This window comes from Microtus oregoni, unplaced genomic scaffold (genome assembly GCF_018167655.1).
Source record: "Microtus oregoni isolate MIOR12 unplaced genomic scaffold, Mior012 000003F_ref0000135, whole genome shotgun sequence".
In the NCBI taxonomy this organism is placed as follows: Eukaryota; Metazoa; Chordata; class Mammalia; order Rodentia; family Cricetidae; genus Microtus; species Microtus oregoni.
In genome coordinates this window covers 5,825,029-5,839,952 of record NW_024543062.1, presented here as the reverse complement: position 1 = coordinate 5,839,952, position 14,924 = coordinate 5,825,029, and the positions used below count along the sequence as shown (strand labels likewise).

General features: G+C 39.4%; 1 protein-coding gene across 1 annotated transcript; it reads left to right on the top strand.

The window, feature by feature from the left end:
- Positions 1–5,790: 5,790 nt before the first annotated feature.
- On the top strand, positions 5,791–14,494 carry LOC121445895 (olfactory receptor 7A17-like). Its single transcript, XM_041648065.1, has 2 exons — positions 5,791–5,801; positions 13,561–14,494. The coding sequence occupies exon 2, from the start codon at positions 13,568–13,570 to the stop codon at positions 14,492–14,494; it is 927 nt and encodes a 308-aa protein (XP_041503999.1). The 5' UTR covers positions 5,791–5,801; positions 13,561–13,567.
- The last annotated feature ends 430 nt before the right edge of the window (positions 14,495–14,924 follow it).

The window sequence follows — 14,924 nt, the reverse complement described above, 5'->3', positions numbered from 1 at the left end:
GTGAAGGGTCTCTAGATGTCTGAGTTATTGTGGTCATTGTTGGACTCCTTGGTTAGTGATTTTCCTTCAATTACTTTCTGTAAGGCTGGATTTGTGGCTGCGTACTGTTTAAATTTGTTTTTATCCTGGAAAATTTTATTTTCTACATTTATAGTGAATGAAAGCTTGGCTGGGTATAGTAATCTGGGCTTGCACCCATGGTCTCTCAGTTTCTGCAGTACATCTATCCAGGACCTTCTGGCTTTCATGGTTTACATGGAGAAGTCAGGTGTAAGTCTGATAGGTTTACCTTTATAAGTAATTTGGCCTTTTTCCTTTGCAGCTCTTAATATTTTTTCCTTATTCTGTATACTTTGTGTTTTGATAATTATATGGTGAGGGGATTTTTTTTTTTGATCTAGCCTATTCGGTGTTCTGTATGCTTTTTGCACCTTCATAGGTATATCTTTCTTTAGGTTGGGAAAATTTTCTTCTATAATTTTATTAAATATATTTTCTGGACCCTTGAGCTGCACTTCTTCTCCTTCTTCTACTCCTATTATTCTTAGGTTTGGTCTTTTTATTGTGTCCCATATTTCCTGAATGTTTTGTGATGAGAGTTTGTTGGACTTTCTGGTTTCTTTGATCAGTGTGTTTATTTTCTCTATGGTATCTTCAGAATCCGAGAGTCTTTCTTCTATCTCTTGTATTCTGCTGGTTATGCTTGTTTCTGTAGTCTCTATTCGTTTACCTAGATTTTCCATGTCCAGCCGTCCCTCTGTTTGTGTTTTCTTCTTTGCCTCCATTTCAGTTTTCAGGTCTTGAACTGTTTCCATTATCTGTTTGATTGTTTTTCCTTAGTTTTCTAGGGTATCATTCACTGATTTATTCAATTCTTCAAACTTTCTGTTATATTTCTCATCCATTTCTATAAGGGCGTTTTTTACATGCTCTTTAAGGGTGTCAATCACTTTCATGAAGTCAATCTTTTCTCCTTCTTCTTGATTAAGGGGTTCATGTCCTCCCGTTGTGAGGTCGCTGGTTTCTGGTGGCTTCATGTTGCTTTTCAGCTTGTTGGGCGAATTCTTGCCTTGGCGTCTGCCCATCTCTTCTTCCAAATGCTCCCTATGGATCTTCTTTTACCGGATCAGGTCTCGTTGCCTACCCAACGCTGGCTCTCCCCAATGTTGGCTCTCCTGGCACCGAGAGATCAGGTCTCCGTGCCCAACGCTGCCTCTCCCCAATGCTGGGTCTCCCCAACGCTGGGTCTCCTGGCGCTGAGAGATCAGGCCTCCGTGCTGGTTGGGCAGCTCGCAAACAAAGCGCCTACCGGGGCAGGCAGACCACAGAAACAAAGGAACTTCAGCCCGCCCAGGCGCCCTGAGGACTCTGACCCAGCGCCCAGACAGGCTGGGCTGGGCGATGCCATGCACCAAAAGAGGGCGGTGGGGCCGAAGTGGGGAGGGCTCTGGATGGAAGTTGGATGGGCCAGGAAGAAAGAGGCAGCACCCAGGAAGTAGAGGCCCTGCAGAGAGCCCAAGAAGGACAGGGGGCCAAGGAACCCCCGAGCTCCCCGTCCCAGGCCTGCGCCATGGGCCAGAAACTCACCCCAACGCTGGGTCTCCTGGCACCGAGAGATCAGGCCTCCGTGCTGGTTGGGCAGCTCGCAAACAAAGCGCCTACCCCGCTTGGTGCAGGCAGGCCACAGAAACAAAGGAACTGCTGCCCGCCCGGGTGCCCCGAGTACTCGGACCCAGCGCCCAGATAGGCTGGGCTGGGCGATGCCACGCGCCAAAAGAGGGCGGTGGGGCCGAAGTGGGGAGGGCTCTGGACGGAAGCTGGGTGGGCCAGGAAGAAAGAGGCAGCACCCAGGGAGTAGAGGCCCTGCAGAGAGCCCAAGAAGGATGGGGGCCAAGGAACTCCCGAGCTCCCCGTCCCAGGCTGGCACCGTGGGCCAGAAACTCCTATTTTGTGTTCTTGTACAGCCTAAATGGCTGTTGGCTTTTTTTTATGGTACCTTAAAATATTCTTCCCAGAAACATGAGTTTCTGGGACTACAGGAATGTTTATCTGGGTATTCCATTGCTACAGCAGATCATGACCCTCTAAATTCACTGTGATATTAGCCACATATGGTCTTACCCTTCCTCTCTGTCCTTTTAGCCCTATGCATTCAACCCATCTCTTGCTTTGTTTTACTTGAAATAGGGTTCCAATTCCTAGGAATTGAACATCTGCCTCTTGAAGAGGCCAATTTGGTTGCCAAAATTCTGGAGTAATGATAGTCATATCCACACCAATGTCTAGTAAGCCCTCAATTACAATTTTATTTATATGCACTCAGTTTTGGTCTTTGTTCATTTACAGAAGTTTGCTAAAATATGGTTTTATTTCTATTTGAATTTTTGATTCATCTTTCATGTTTAATCCATCATGCAGAGCAGTATGTTTTTTTTTAAAGCAAGCACTGACATTTTTTTAATTTTACTGGTAAGACATGTTTCCCATGGTGACAGGGAATGACTGGAACATGTTTGGCCTTAGAGCCTGCAAGGAGTACTCCCAAGTAGTTTCTCAATGGTGTTGGGTTGCCTTGTTTGTCTTTTGCTGATATCCATTTATTGGTCTGATGTTGGCCTTTGCCACATTTTTCTACATATCTAAAAGTTTGAGACCTTCTATTTTTGTATTTCCCAGAAGAGACATTGTTTCTAGGAATACCTTGTGTACCATCCCTTCTCAGATATCCTATTCTACCACAATTAAAACATTTGACATTCTGATGTCTCCTCATACCTTTGAAAATTGCTTCTCCTACCCAAGCCTCAGTATTATAATCAAATGTCTCAACATCCTTGCATACAGGATCCACTTATCCATAGGTGCTGATCTAACCTTTAAAGTCCCAAGTATCTTTTTGTATGCTAAATTGGCATTTTTGAAAGCCAGAGATTCAATAAGTGCTCATCTAGCTTTTGAGTCTGTTACTCCTACTTGTCAAGCTATAATTAATCTTTGTATTAAGTCACTAAAGAATTCTCTTTGACCTTGCTTAACCCTAGTATATGATTCAATTCTTTTTCTTAGTTCTTTAATCCTGTCCCAAGCATTTAAGGCTTCTGTGTGGCAGAGGGACAAGATGTGCTCATCATAAAGAGCTTGATCCTGTGGATCAGCATAAGTGCCCTTGCCAAGAATTTGATCTTGAGAAGTCTCAAAACCTTTTACTTTCCCCCATTGTTCTAAAATTTTTGCCTCATCCCATTCATGGCATTTCCACAGTAGTTGTGGACTATCTTCCAGGAATGCTGAAACTAATTGAATCCATTCATATGGGCTAGTTTTTTTTTTGCTTGAAGCCCATGTTTTCACCATTTTCCTAACAAATGATGAATACAAACCATAAGATACTGCAGCTTGCTTAATTTCTTTTAGATCATTCACACCTATAGTTTTTTATTTACATTCTCTAAATGATTTACATTCTCTAAATTCTCTTTTGGGTATTTAGAACTGTATGGCTCATCAGAAGTGGTTACGGGGTAAGTCACTAAAACCCTTGGCAAGTCATCTCTGACTCTGACATGTACTGGGGATTATAAATCTTGTCCTTGTACCTCTACCCCTTGCTCATCAGTTCTGATAATTTCCTCAAATCTTACAAATCTTTTTACCTCTGTCTTTTGTAAAGCTTGAATCTCTTGATCTCTGAATATTTCTAATGATTTCTAATAATAACCTCTGGTCCTCATTTTGCACAAATGATGCAAAGGTACGAAATTTTTCCACTAATGATAACTTCTCATCTTTGGATATTATTTAGAAGGTGTACAGAGTACCTTCCTGGAGAAATACTATATATGCTAACTTATCATAATTTTTTTAACAGATTTTAATTGTCAAATTCAACAGTGAATTCTTTCAGATAATTTTTCATCACCCTTTGACATGGATTAAATTTTACCTGTCCAATCAATGTTATTCTTTTCAATGATATTAATTTTTTTAGCTAACTTTTGATTTTCTATGGTATAAATCCTATCTGCTAGCTGTTCATTATTAGTTCATAAAGACTGTATCATTTCTAAAAGTGTCTCATTCTTGGCTCTTTTATCAAACCATTTTTAAGGATATAATATGAAAAACAAAGCTAAGTCCCAATATATTAAATAAATGGTTGCATCAGAAAAACCATATAAGCCTTGGAGAATATCATCTATAATATAAGCAAAAAAGTTATTAAACTCCTGGATGGTGAAAATGTCTGCATTCATATCTTTCAAATTCATTGATTTATTTATTAATCAAATGAATTTACCTCTGTTATGAGATTTTAATAAATTGTTGTAGGCATAATAATCCTTATTGGCCAGTAGGTGTCACAATTGCGAGTGCATGGCAGAGAGAAGTGACTGGAGGTGAAGTGAAAAGTACTGTGTAAACAGTCCTGCTTAGTTCTCTGTTGGCACCTGCTTAAATAAGGACAAGTATGCTTGAAAAATTATGAGCAATTAAATCAATTCTGTTCACAGAGAGAGTTTTTTGGTGGCCAGAGTATCAAGGAACCCATGGATTGCAAGCCAGGAACATGAACTGGAAGCTCAGAACGCAAACTAAACGCTGCACAAGTTGCCACACAGCAAAGAAAGGGGCTGGGGTGAGGGGGAAGTGTGAGTCCAGGAAATTTCCAATTTGTAGCCTGCCTCTTCTACAGTGGGGTTTCTGTTAAAAATAAAACAAAACAAAGCAACAACAACAAAATAAAACAAAAAACCACGTAGTAGGTGAAATCAAGCCAAGTCATGGAGAGGGGAGATATTCGACTGTGGACCTTTTGAGAAGGTCCTGGCATAGAGTCAGGATCCACATGGATGAGAAATGAAACATGATTAATAAAAGATCAGGGTCAAAAATTGGGCTTCAACATGAAAATCAAAAAAGCAAAACAGCCAGATACTGGCTCTTACCTTGGTCTCAGTTCAAAATGGTGATCCTGCCTCCAGGAATCTCAGAATGAGACTGAGTTTTGAGAGCTGTTTCCTCCCATTTTATAATCCTCTCTAGGGCTGGGATTAAAGGCATGAACCACTGTGATTATAGGCATGCACCACCAATTTCTATGGCAACTTGTATGGTGAGTGGGATTAAAGATGTATATCATTGAAGCTACTGGAATTAAAGTTGTGTGATATCATAATATGGTCTGTAAGGCTGACCAATGGGACTGTTTGACTCTCAGATCTTCAGGCAGTCTTTATTAAAATACAATAGTTCCACTACAGTTCCCCTTACTCTGCATCCTCTCCAGCATAAGATATTATTGGTGTTTCTGATCTAAGCCATTCTGACAGGTATAAGATGATATCTCAGAGTAGTTTTGATTTGCATTTCCTTGATAGTTAAGGATGTTGAACATTTCCTTAAGTGTCTTTCAGCCATTTGAGATTCTTCAGTTGAGAATTCTCTATTTAGATCTCTACCCCATTTTATAATTAGATTATTTACACTATTTGACATTCTGATATCCAATTTCTTGAGTTCTGTATTACATTTTGGAGATCGTTACTCTGTCTGATGTAGGGTTGTTAAAGATCTTTTCCCACTCAGTAGTGAAAGACCCTCCAAGAGTGTCTTTCCTCTGGGGAGACCCTTCCCAAGGAACAACGAGACCACTTGTACAGATGCAAACAGCAAGAGGTTTATTCAGATACACAGGTACCTGGGGCGACAAAGTCTCTCAGAGGACTTGTGCACCTTTAGGTCGGGGTAATGGGTTTATATATGTTTTGGGGAGCAAAAAGCGCGGTACAGAAGCGAGAAGCATAGTTACAGGGTTTTCATTGGTCAGTTTGAATGTGGCCGAGTTCAGGTCGGGACAAGGTCTCTAGTTCCCGAGAATTCAGATATGGGCTGCCTTGGCTCTTATCTAGGGCAGACTTCACCGTTCCTCCCCGCCTGGGACAGACGGTGCCTAGCCATATTCTCGGTATTCCCGTTCCTCCCCCGGCCCAGCCACAGGTGTCTCTAGCTTGTTTTGGCAGCTTTTAAACTGCCCTTTGTTCAAACCCTGAATATTCAGTACAAGCCTTGTAAAATGGCGTTACCGGTGCTAAGTCGTTTAATAAGCTGGGCGGGGGGGGTCTTTCAGTAGGCTGCCTTTTATTCTTATTGACTGTGTCCTTTTCCTTACAGAAGCTTCTCAGTTTCAGCAGGTCCCATTTATGTATTGTTGTTCTCAGTGTCTATGCTACTGGTGTTATATTTAGGAAGTGGTCTCATGTGCCCATGCATTGAAGGCCACTTCCCGCTTTTTCTTCTATCAGGTTGATCCACCAAAACTCTTGCCCATAACTCTTTTTTCATGCTTTGCAAGTTAGTCTCTAAAACACTCATTGGTTCTGTAGACTGAACTTGGATAGAATTCAACATAATTGTCCTTGGCATCTTAGGGGATAGTTAGCATTACATGGTATCCCTCACCTCCTTAGGGAATGAACACAAACTATCTAGAAATAAATTTAGTCAAGAAATTGAATGATAACTACAATGAAAACTATAATATATAAATTAAAGAAACTAATGAAGTAAAAGTAGTATAAGCATCCCATTCTAACAGATTAGAAGCATTAATATTGTCAGTGTTCATACCTCACAAAATAGTCTTTCAATTTTCATCAAAACACCAAACCTATTGTTCACTGAAATAAAGATGGCAACATTAAAACTCATATGAAGTATCAAAAAACAGCATACAACCTAAATTATCTTGAATCTAAAATATAAAGCTACACACAACAAAATATCTGAATTTTAAATTATTGGAAAGCAATAGTATTAAAAGCAGTGTGGTACTGTCAAAAAACATAGACCCCAAGACTTCTGAGTGAAATGGGGGACTGGAAACCAAGATAAAAGTTGTTGATCAGCTGAGAAAATACCTCCACCAGATTGACCTGTAGACATGTCTGATGGGCACATTGATTAATGATAAATGAGGGAAGGCCCAGCTCACTGTGGGGGCATCACCACTGTGCAAGTGGTCCTGGGTTGTAGAAAAAAGCAGAATAAAAAGCTGAATAAGCTATAGGAGAAACCCAGTGAGTGGTACTACTCTGTGGTCTCTGCTTTAGTTCTTGCTTCCAGGTTCCTACTGCCCTGACTTCACTATGACAGACTGTGATTCAGAAATATAAAATAAAATGAACCATTCTTGCCAAAGTTGCTGGTGTTAAAGGTGTTCATCACTTCAAAAGTAAGCAAACCAGAACAGTTGGTATGTATAGATAGTAGAATACTTTTTGGATTTAAAGAGACAATGAAAATCCTACATATGGGGCAATGTGGATAACATTAGATGACATTAAGGAAAAGAAGTCAAGCATAGAAAACTAATTACAAGCTGTTAGTCAAATATGGAAACCATCATTGTTGAATTTGTATTAGTAAAGAGTAAAATAGTGGTGGAGGCTGGGCGTTACAGGACAAATTGGGTACAAACAAGGTTCTGGGAGGCATCTATAGGTAGAGGAGATGGGGCATGTTCATTGGGGTGTGGTCATGGACTGACAACGAAACTAGACAAATCTATCTGCAGCATAGTAGATTAATGGTAATTAGTAAAATTTACTATAGATTTCAAAATAAGTAAATAAACTACTTTAAATTTTCACAAGAATAATAAGTAAAAACTTTGAAATGATGGATATGTATGAGAGATACAGATTATTATCCAGAATAAAGTCCATATCAGTGCAGACCACAGAAAACAGAGTCTATAAAACCTATAAAGTAAAGTTCCCATCCCTTAGGATAATGTGAAGACACATGCCTTCTGTTATTGAATTTTTCTAAAATTAGGTGTTTTGTTGAAAGGTACCTGAAATCAAGGATTATATTAAGTGTGTTTTATGTTAAGATATCACAAATCAGCCCTTTGCAAAAGAGGTAAGAAGTTGAAATTATGGTGACATTGGTGTCTATGGCCTTATCATGAGTGAAGGCTATAAAATCCAGTCAAAAGTGGATCTTCATGAGCAAATTTTCATTGACAGTGTTGATATGGTGTCAGGAGGTAACTTTACTTGGAGGCAGATGGTGAAAGATAATCTGCAAGGAAAAATAAATTGTCTGAGAATAGAAACATTCCTTTGGGAAATGTTGTTCTCAGATGTGAAATCATAAGAGAAATAGTGAAATGTATCTAATGAGCAGACATCCAAAGATATAAATATATCCCTTCTATTTTTACTCAGTCTGTGTAACTCTGTCTGCTCAGAACATGGCTGTTTGCATTGGGATCACATTTACTCAGGGAATGAAGCTTGATCTTGCCTTCCTGTCTCGTCTTATTTTGTAACTTTTGTCTCCACAGTCATCCATCTAGAGGAGAATTTAGAATTCCATACGATACCTCCCATCTTTAAACCATGAAGGTTAGTGTGGAAACATGACTGATATGGTTTGAAAAATCCTGAGACAGGGAAGAAAAAATATTTCAATGTAGTCACTTTAGAATCAATCCAGAGTGTCTTAAAGATGACAGATGACTGTGGCTGTTTGCTGGCTTATCTGATTAAGTCAGCTGTATATTCAGCAAATCAAAAGGGGAATTGGACACTGAACTCAGCATGGCAGGGTCTACATTGAAGATGAACTGATAGCAATAGAAGACCAATTAGGAGAGGAGTTGAGACGCTTCAGGTGGCTCTATATGACTAGGATGTATCTTAAAGATGATGTGGTTAATTAGGTAGAAGAGAAATTATTTAATACATGCAGAGAATGGTAGAACAAAGTGAAGGTTATGTCTGGATTTTGAGTTGGACAATTACTTCAAGTTGTTTTTCATTATATTAGATGTTTTCTATTGCCATAGCTTCAATGTAATCTCCAGTTATGGTTTATATACCTTTGGAGTACTCCTCTTATTTTGCCCAAACTTTTCTATCTTCTCACTTATGAGTTTCCTTACATTAGTCAAGAAGCATTTATCTACCACAAACATCTCTTTATGTTCCCCTCTAATGTATTGCTTGATTTCTTAATGATAACACTATTTGCTGAGTTTTTATATGTGAACTATAGGACCAATTTTACTTTTCTTCTGTTAGATTGACACTGATGCCAATTTTTACACAAACATTGAAGTTTTTCTAACTCCATTGAGACACAGCATTGTCATATGTTAAATGTACATATACCCTGAAGTCATTATATCCTGAGCTTCTGATGTGAGCCACACAGTGAGAGGGACATTGTGTAGTATATTCTTTTATGTGTAGGTCATTGCCAAATAAATCAAGAGTCTCTAATGGTAGCATTTAAGCATTAATATTACGGATAGTCTTTAACCTAATTACTGATGCCACATTCAATTTGGTTAAGCCTGCTTTTTTGTTGTTGTTGTTTAAAATTCACTGAATTTTGAGTTTTTTCCTTTTCCACTTTTGCTATGCTACAATTCTTTTCTTTCCTTTTAGTCTATGTAATGCAGAAATAATCACACAGCACATTGAAAATTCAAAGTAAGCAAAGCGGTGGAGTACTGCTCATGTGGATCTCACTTTAGGAGGCCGAGTCACAACACAATGGAATAAATAAAGGTACACACAATTCTCTAGGGATTAGGCACATAGTTTCATAGGATATGTTCTGGAGGTATCTTTGCATGTTGGATGGAGCAACAGGCAGGACCACACTGTACCCTTCAGATTTGATCAAACAACATAAGCTGTATTCACATTGGAAAAGAAAAACAGAGATCTGACTTGTGGGTTCTTATGCATATAACAATAGTTACTGATAACTAGCTCTGTGCCTATTTGTGTGGTTTTTGTTCCCCACAGAATGAGAAATCCTAATTGGGTTCCCCATGGACGCTAAAAGGTTGATTATATAAGCATAAAATCAGAGAATAGGAAAGAGTTTAACAGGTTAATAGATAAAACTGGGAAAATGTTCAGCAATGGCATCATAGGAACATGCATTTTTATGTTCTCTTGACCAGTTGAGAGAGAAAGATTAAAAATAGTAAATAAAATTTCATGTGAAACACCCACACAAGATCAAAGCCAGGCACAAACCAGCATACAAAATCCCATGCCTACTGAAGAGCTAATTGCAATTGATGGCTGTTAGAGGAGGGAGAGTCAGTGTTGTTTGGGGATCCCAGTCTCGAGAGGCTGCCAATCATGTAGTAAATGGTCACACACCAATGCACACACTTGCAGCACTAAGTGAAGTTTATGGGTCAAAAAGAGCGCATTAAGTTTAGAAGGAGAAGTGAGGGTAGGTATAGAGAAAGAGTCAGAGGGAAGAGAATGAAGGTGGATTTGACCAAAACAAATTATATACATAAGTAAAATTCTCAAACAACAAAAATCATGCATAATGTATTCCAAAATACTTCAAGAACATTGCATTCTTAGTCTAATTTAGCAATACATGGTTGATATAATTAGTAGACACATTATCTTGTTTTTATCATCATAATCATATGCATGCATGTATTATATCTTCAAACTGTAATCCATAAGAGCATATAACTACTATGCTCCAATAAAAGTGCAACATAATACAATTCCAGTTTATCAAATTTATAGAGAAAATGTAAGAAAAAAGTACACTTCTAATATTCAATATATACCCGCCAAAATTCTATGGTTATTTATATATTTCTTTTCCAAAATTTTATTTTATTTATTATTATTATTATTATTATTTAATTTTTTTTATTGCGAAAAGAAGAAAAAAAAACATAAACAAAAAAACAAGTTTCCACCTCCTCCCAGCCTCCCATTTCCCTTCCCCTCCTCCCACAATTCTCCCCCTCCTCCCACCCTTCTCCCCCTCCTCCCACCCTTCTCTCCCTCCCCCCACTCCTCTCCCCCCCCCCCCTCTCCAGTCCACAGAGCAGTCCCGGTTCCCTGCCCTGTGGTAAGTCCTAGGTCCTCCCCCCTCCGTCCATATCTAGGAAGGTGAACATCCAAACTGGCTAGGCTCCCACAAAGCCAGCACATTAAGTAGGATCAAAACCCCCTGCCATTGTCCTTGGTGTCTCATCAGCCCTCATTGTTCGCCATGTTCAGAGAGTCCGGTTTTATCCCATGCTTTTTCGGTCACAGTCCAGCTGGCCTTGGTGAGCTCCCCGTAGATCAGCTCCACTGTCTCAGTGGGTGGATGCACGCCTCGTGGTCCCGAATTCTTTGCTCATGTTCTCCCTCCTTCTGCTCCTCCTTGGGACCTTGGGAGCTCAGTCCAGTGCTCCTGTGTGGGTCTCTGTCTCTATCTCTATCCATCACCAGATGAAGATTCTATTATTATTATTATTTGGTTTTTTCAAGACAGGGTTTCTCTGTGTCGCTTTGTTGCCTGACCCGGAACTAGGCCTTGTAAACTAAGATCCTCCTGCCTCTGCCTCCAAAGTGCTGGGATTAAAGGCATGCACCACCACCACCCAACTCTTTTTTATTAATTTTTTATGCAATCTCTTTTCCTCACATTTTCTAAGCCTCCATGGTTTTTTTAGGGGGAGATGTTTAGTTTTGTTTTGTTTGGGTATTTTTGTCTTATTAGTTTTCATTTGTTTTATTCTTGACTTTTTTTTTGTTCAAATGAGAGTTCAAGTATCATTATATCATTCCAAGAGATATTTTTACTTCTCTACTGTAAGTGCTTTATTTTTGACAAGTTACCTTTTTTTATCTTATAGTATATATTCTTGTAGTTAGGGTGCTGATGGAATAGAGCTTTTTCTTCATTATAATGTCCTCTGAAACACATGATCATGTAGCAACCCTAGAGCTGACCTTCCCCTCATCTAATATCTAGTTAGTCTCCTCTCTGCCTTTGTCTCTCATGCTTGCTCTCTTTCCCCATGACAAACATTGCATACTTTTTTTTTAAAAGACTTATTTATTTATTATGTATACAACATTCTCCCTCCACATATGTCCACACACCAGAAGAGGGCACCAGATCTCGTTACAGATGGTTGTGAGCCTCCATGTGGTTGCTGGGAATTGAACTCAGGACCTCTGGAAGAGCAGCCAGTGCTCTAAACCGCTGAGCCATCTCTCCAGCCCCCATTGCATACTTTTTAATTTGAAGTGTCACCTTCAACTCTTTGAAGACAAATGTGTCCTTTGCCTCCCTTCACGTATTACCATCATCCCCATTTCTAAAAGCCGAACAATTCCTACTGTTACAGGTGTTTACATATATACATGTATATGTTATGGACCAGGAGCCACACACAAGGGAATTTGGACCACATTACTACTTTGGACTTCCCAATATTATCCATTTCCTTGCAAGAAACACATTTTGCTTCCAGTGGCTTGCCTATCGTATTTTATTTCTAACCATGTGGCATAGGTAAGGAGGACATGATTTTAATGTGGTCCTTATGGACCACAGCGTGATACAGAGGCTGGACCATTAAACTAATCTATGACAATAGCAAAAAGATGCTTTCCAGCTTACAAGAATGTGGTGGATAATCTTATTGACAGGATATAGAATAACCTAGAAAACAAACACCTCGGCTTGTAAGTGAGGAGGACTTCTAGATTGTGTAACTGAGCTGGACAGGCTTTCCCTAAATGTGGGTGACACCATCCCATGGGAAGCCTGCATAAAAATGAAGAGAACAAATTGAGCATCAGTATTCATCTCTGTCTGCTCCCTGACTGTGGATGCTCTGTGACCAGTTGTCTTGTGCTTTGGTCTGCCTCCCTTCTCACCCATAATGTGCCCTCAATCCATGAGCAAATAGTCTTCCCTTAAGCTGACATCATCAGATGTCTTCATGGCATTGGGAAAATAACAAATACACAGGAAATTTTGCAACCAAGTTAAAAGTAAAATGCAGTGACATATGAACAGAAAAATGTCATGGTGTCTTGATTATTTCAACAGCAATAAAGCCACTTATTCCTTCAATATCATCTTTTGTTCACTCTCTTAGTCACTCTGCTTCAGGTTAGACTTATATATTAAAACAAGCACCTTCCTCAGATAATTTCACTGGCTGTTCCTTCTGCAAGGCATATACGCCTGCAGGCTATAAGCACCTTACTATCTTCTAGGGGTATCTTTTTACTGGTCTATTGCTTTTTCTCGCCAACATGCTCAGTATAAAGTAACAATCCCTATACACCATTTCCTACATAACTTTGTTTTCTTTCATTCTGTCACCAACTTACATCTTTCTTACATTATCACTTTAAGCATTTATTTGTTTATTTCATCCTCATGTGATTTTAAAGACATTTGAATTCTGCACAGACCATGTCTTTCCTAAGATGTGGCTGCAACGTGATTATAATTAATTTATAGTCTCCAAATACAGAAAATAGTTCTGCAAATTCATGACTATTCAAAACTCAGCCAGGAAAAGGTAGAGTGTGATCTGAGGATATTACATCAGTCATGAAAGGGTTGTGGACTATTACAGATCCCATTCATATATAAAGTCTGGGAATTCAAGTCGCGGCTACAGGACATACAGGGCAGGGGTTCTCTGAGCTTTCACAACTGTGTCACATATTTTCCTGCCCTCTCTCTTCTCATTAGTTACACCAACTAAATGGGGCCAAAGAACGACTCACAAGTTTCACATTTTCTCCTTCTTGGAATTTCAAAGAATCTAAGACTGCAGCCTTTTTTATTTGTGCTGTTCCTGACAATGTACTTGATCACCATGCTCGGGAACCTACTCATCATCTTGGCAACGATTTTAGGCCCCCACCTGCATACACCCATGTATTTCTTCCTCTCCAACCTTTCTTTTGTGGATGTCTGCTTCACTTCTACAACCGTCCCAAAGATGTTGGTGAATATATACACACAAAGTAACATCATCATGTATAGGAACTGCATTGCCCAAATGCATTTCTTTATACTCTTTTCAGGGTTGGAAATCTTTCTGCTGGCTTTGATGGCCTATGACAGGTATGTGGCCATCTGTCACCCTCTGCATTATACTGTCATCATGAACCCTCGACTCTGTGTGCTGATGGTCCTAGCATCCTGGATCATGAATATCCTTCATTCCACAACACAAAGCTTAATGACATTGCGATTGTCCTTCTGTGCAGACCTGGAAATCCCACACTTTTTCTGTGAACTTAATCAAGTAGTACACCACGCTTGCTCTGACACCCTTCCAAATGATGTGGTTATCTATTTTGCAGCTGTGCTGTGGGCTTGCTGTCCCCTGATGGGCATCCTTTACTCTTATTCTAAGATAGTTTCAACCATACGTGCAATCACATCACTGCAAGGGAAGTACAAAGCATTTTCCACCTGTGCATCTCACCTATCAGTTGTCTCTTTATTCTATTGCACAGGCCTGGGTGTTTACCTCAGTTCTGCTTCAATGGAAAACTCACAGTCAACTGCAAGAGCCTCAGTGATGTACAGTGTGGTCACCCCTATGCTGAACCCCTTCATCTACAGCCTTAGGAATAAAGATATAAAGAGAGCACTGAGAAACATGTTGGGATGGAAGTAATAGAAAAATCCTTTGCTGAGGTGCTCAGCATGGTTATGTGTCCATGATCACACAGCTCAGAGATCTCTGGTGGGATCTTCAAAGTAGAATGTGCTCCCTCTATTTCATCCCTGGAGGTTCTCATTCTCTGATTTCAGCTTCTCTATTATACAAATCAATCGCATAATTCACACTATCACTATCTCCACTCACTATAATATTAATTTCTCTTCCTTTTGTCCTTTTCCAAATTTCTCAACATTTTTTTTTCAATTTTGGGATCAAGAAATACTGAGAAATCCCCTTTGATCACAGAGAACAATGTGATTAGAAATAATTTCTTTGCAAGAGACATGTGTCAGACTCAGAATTTTTAAATTTTTATTTATTATTCATGGTTATGTGACTGTATAATACATACATGCTGACCCACATGCTGTGACTAATATGT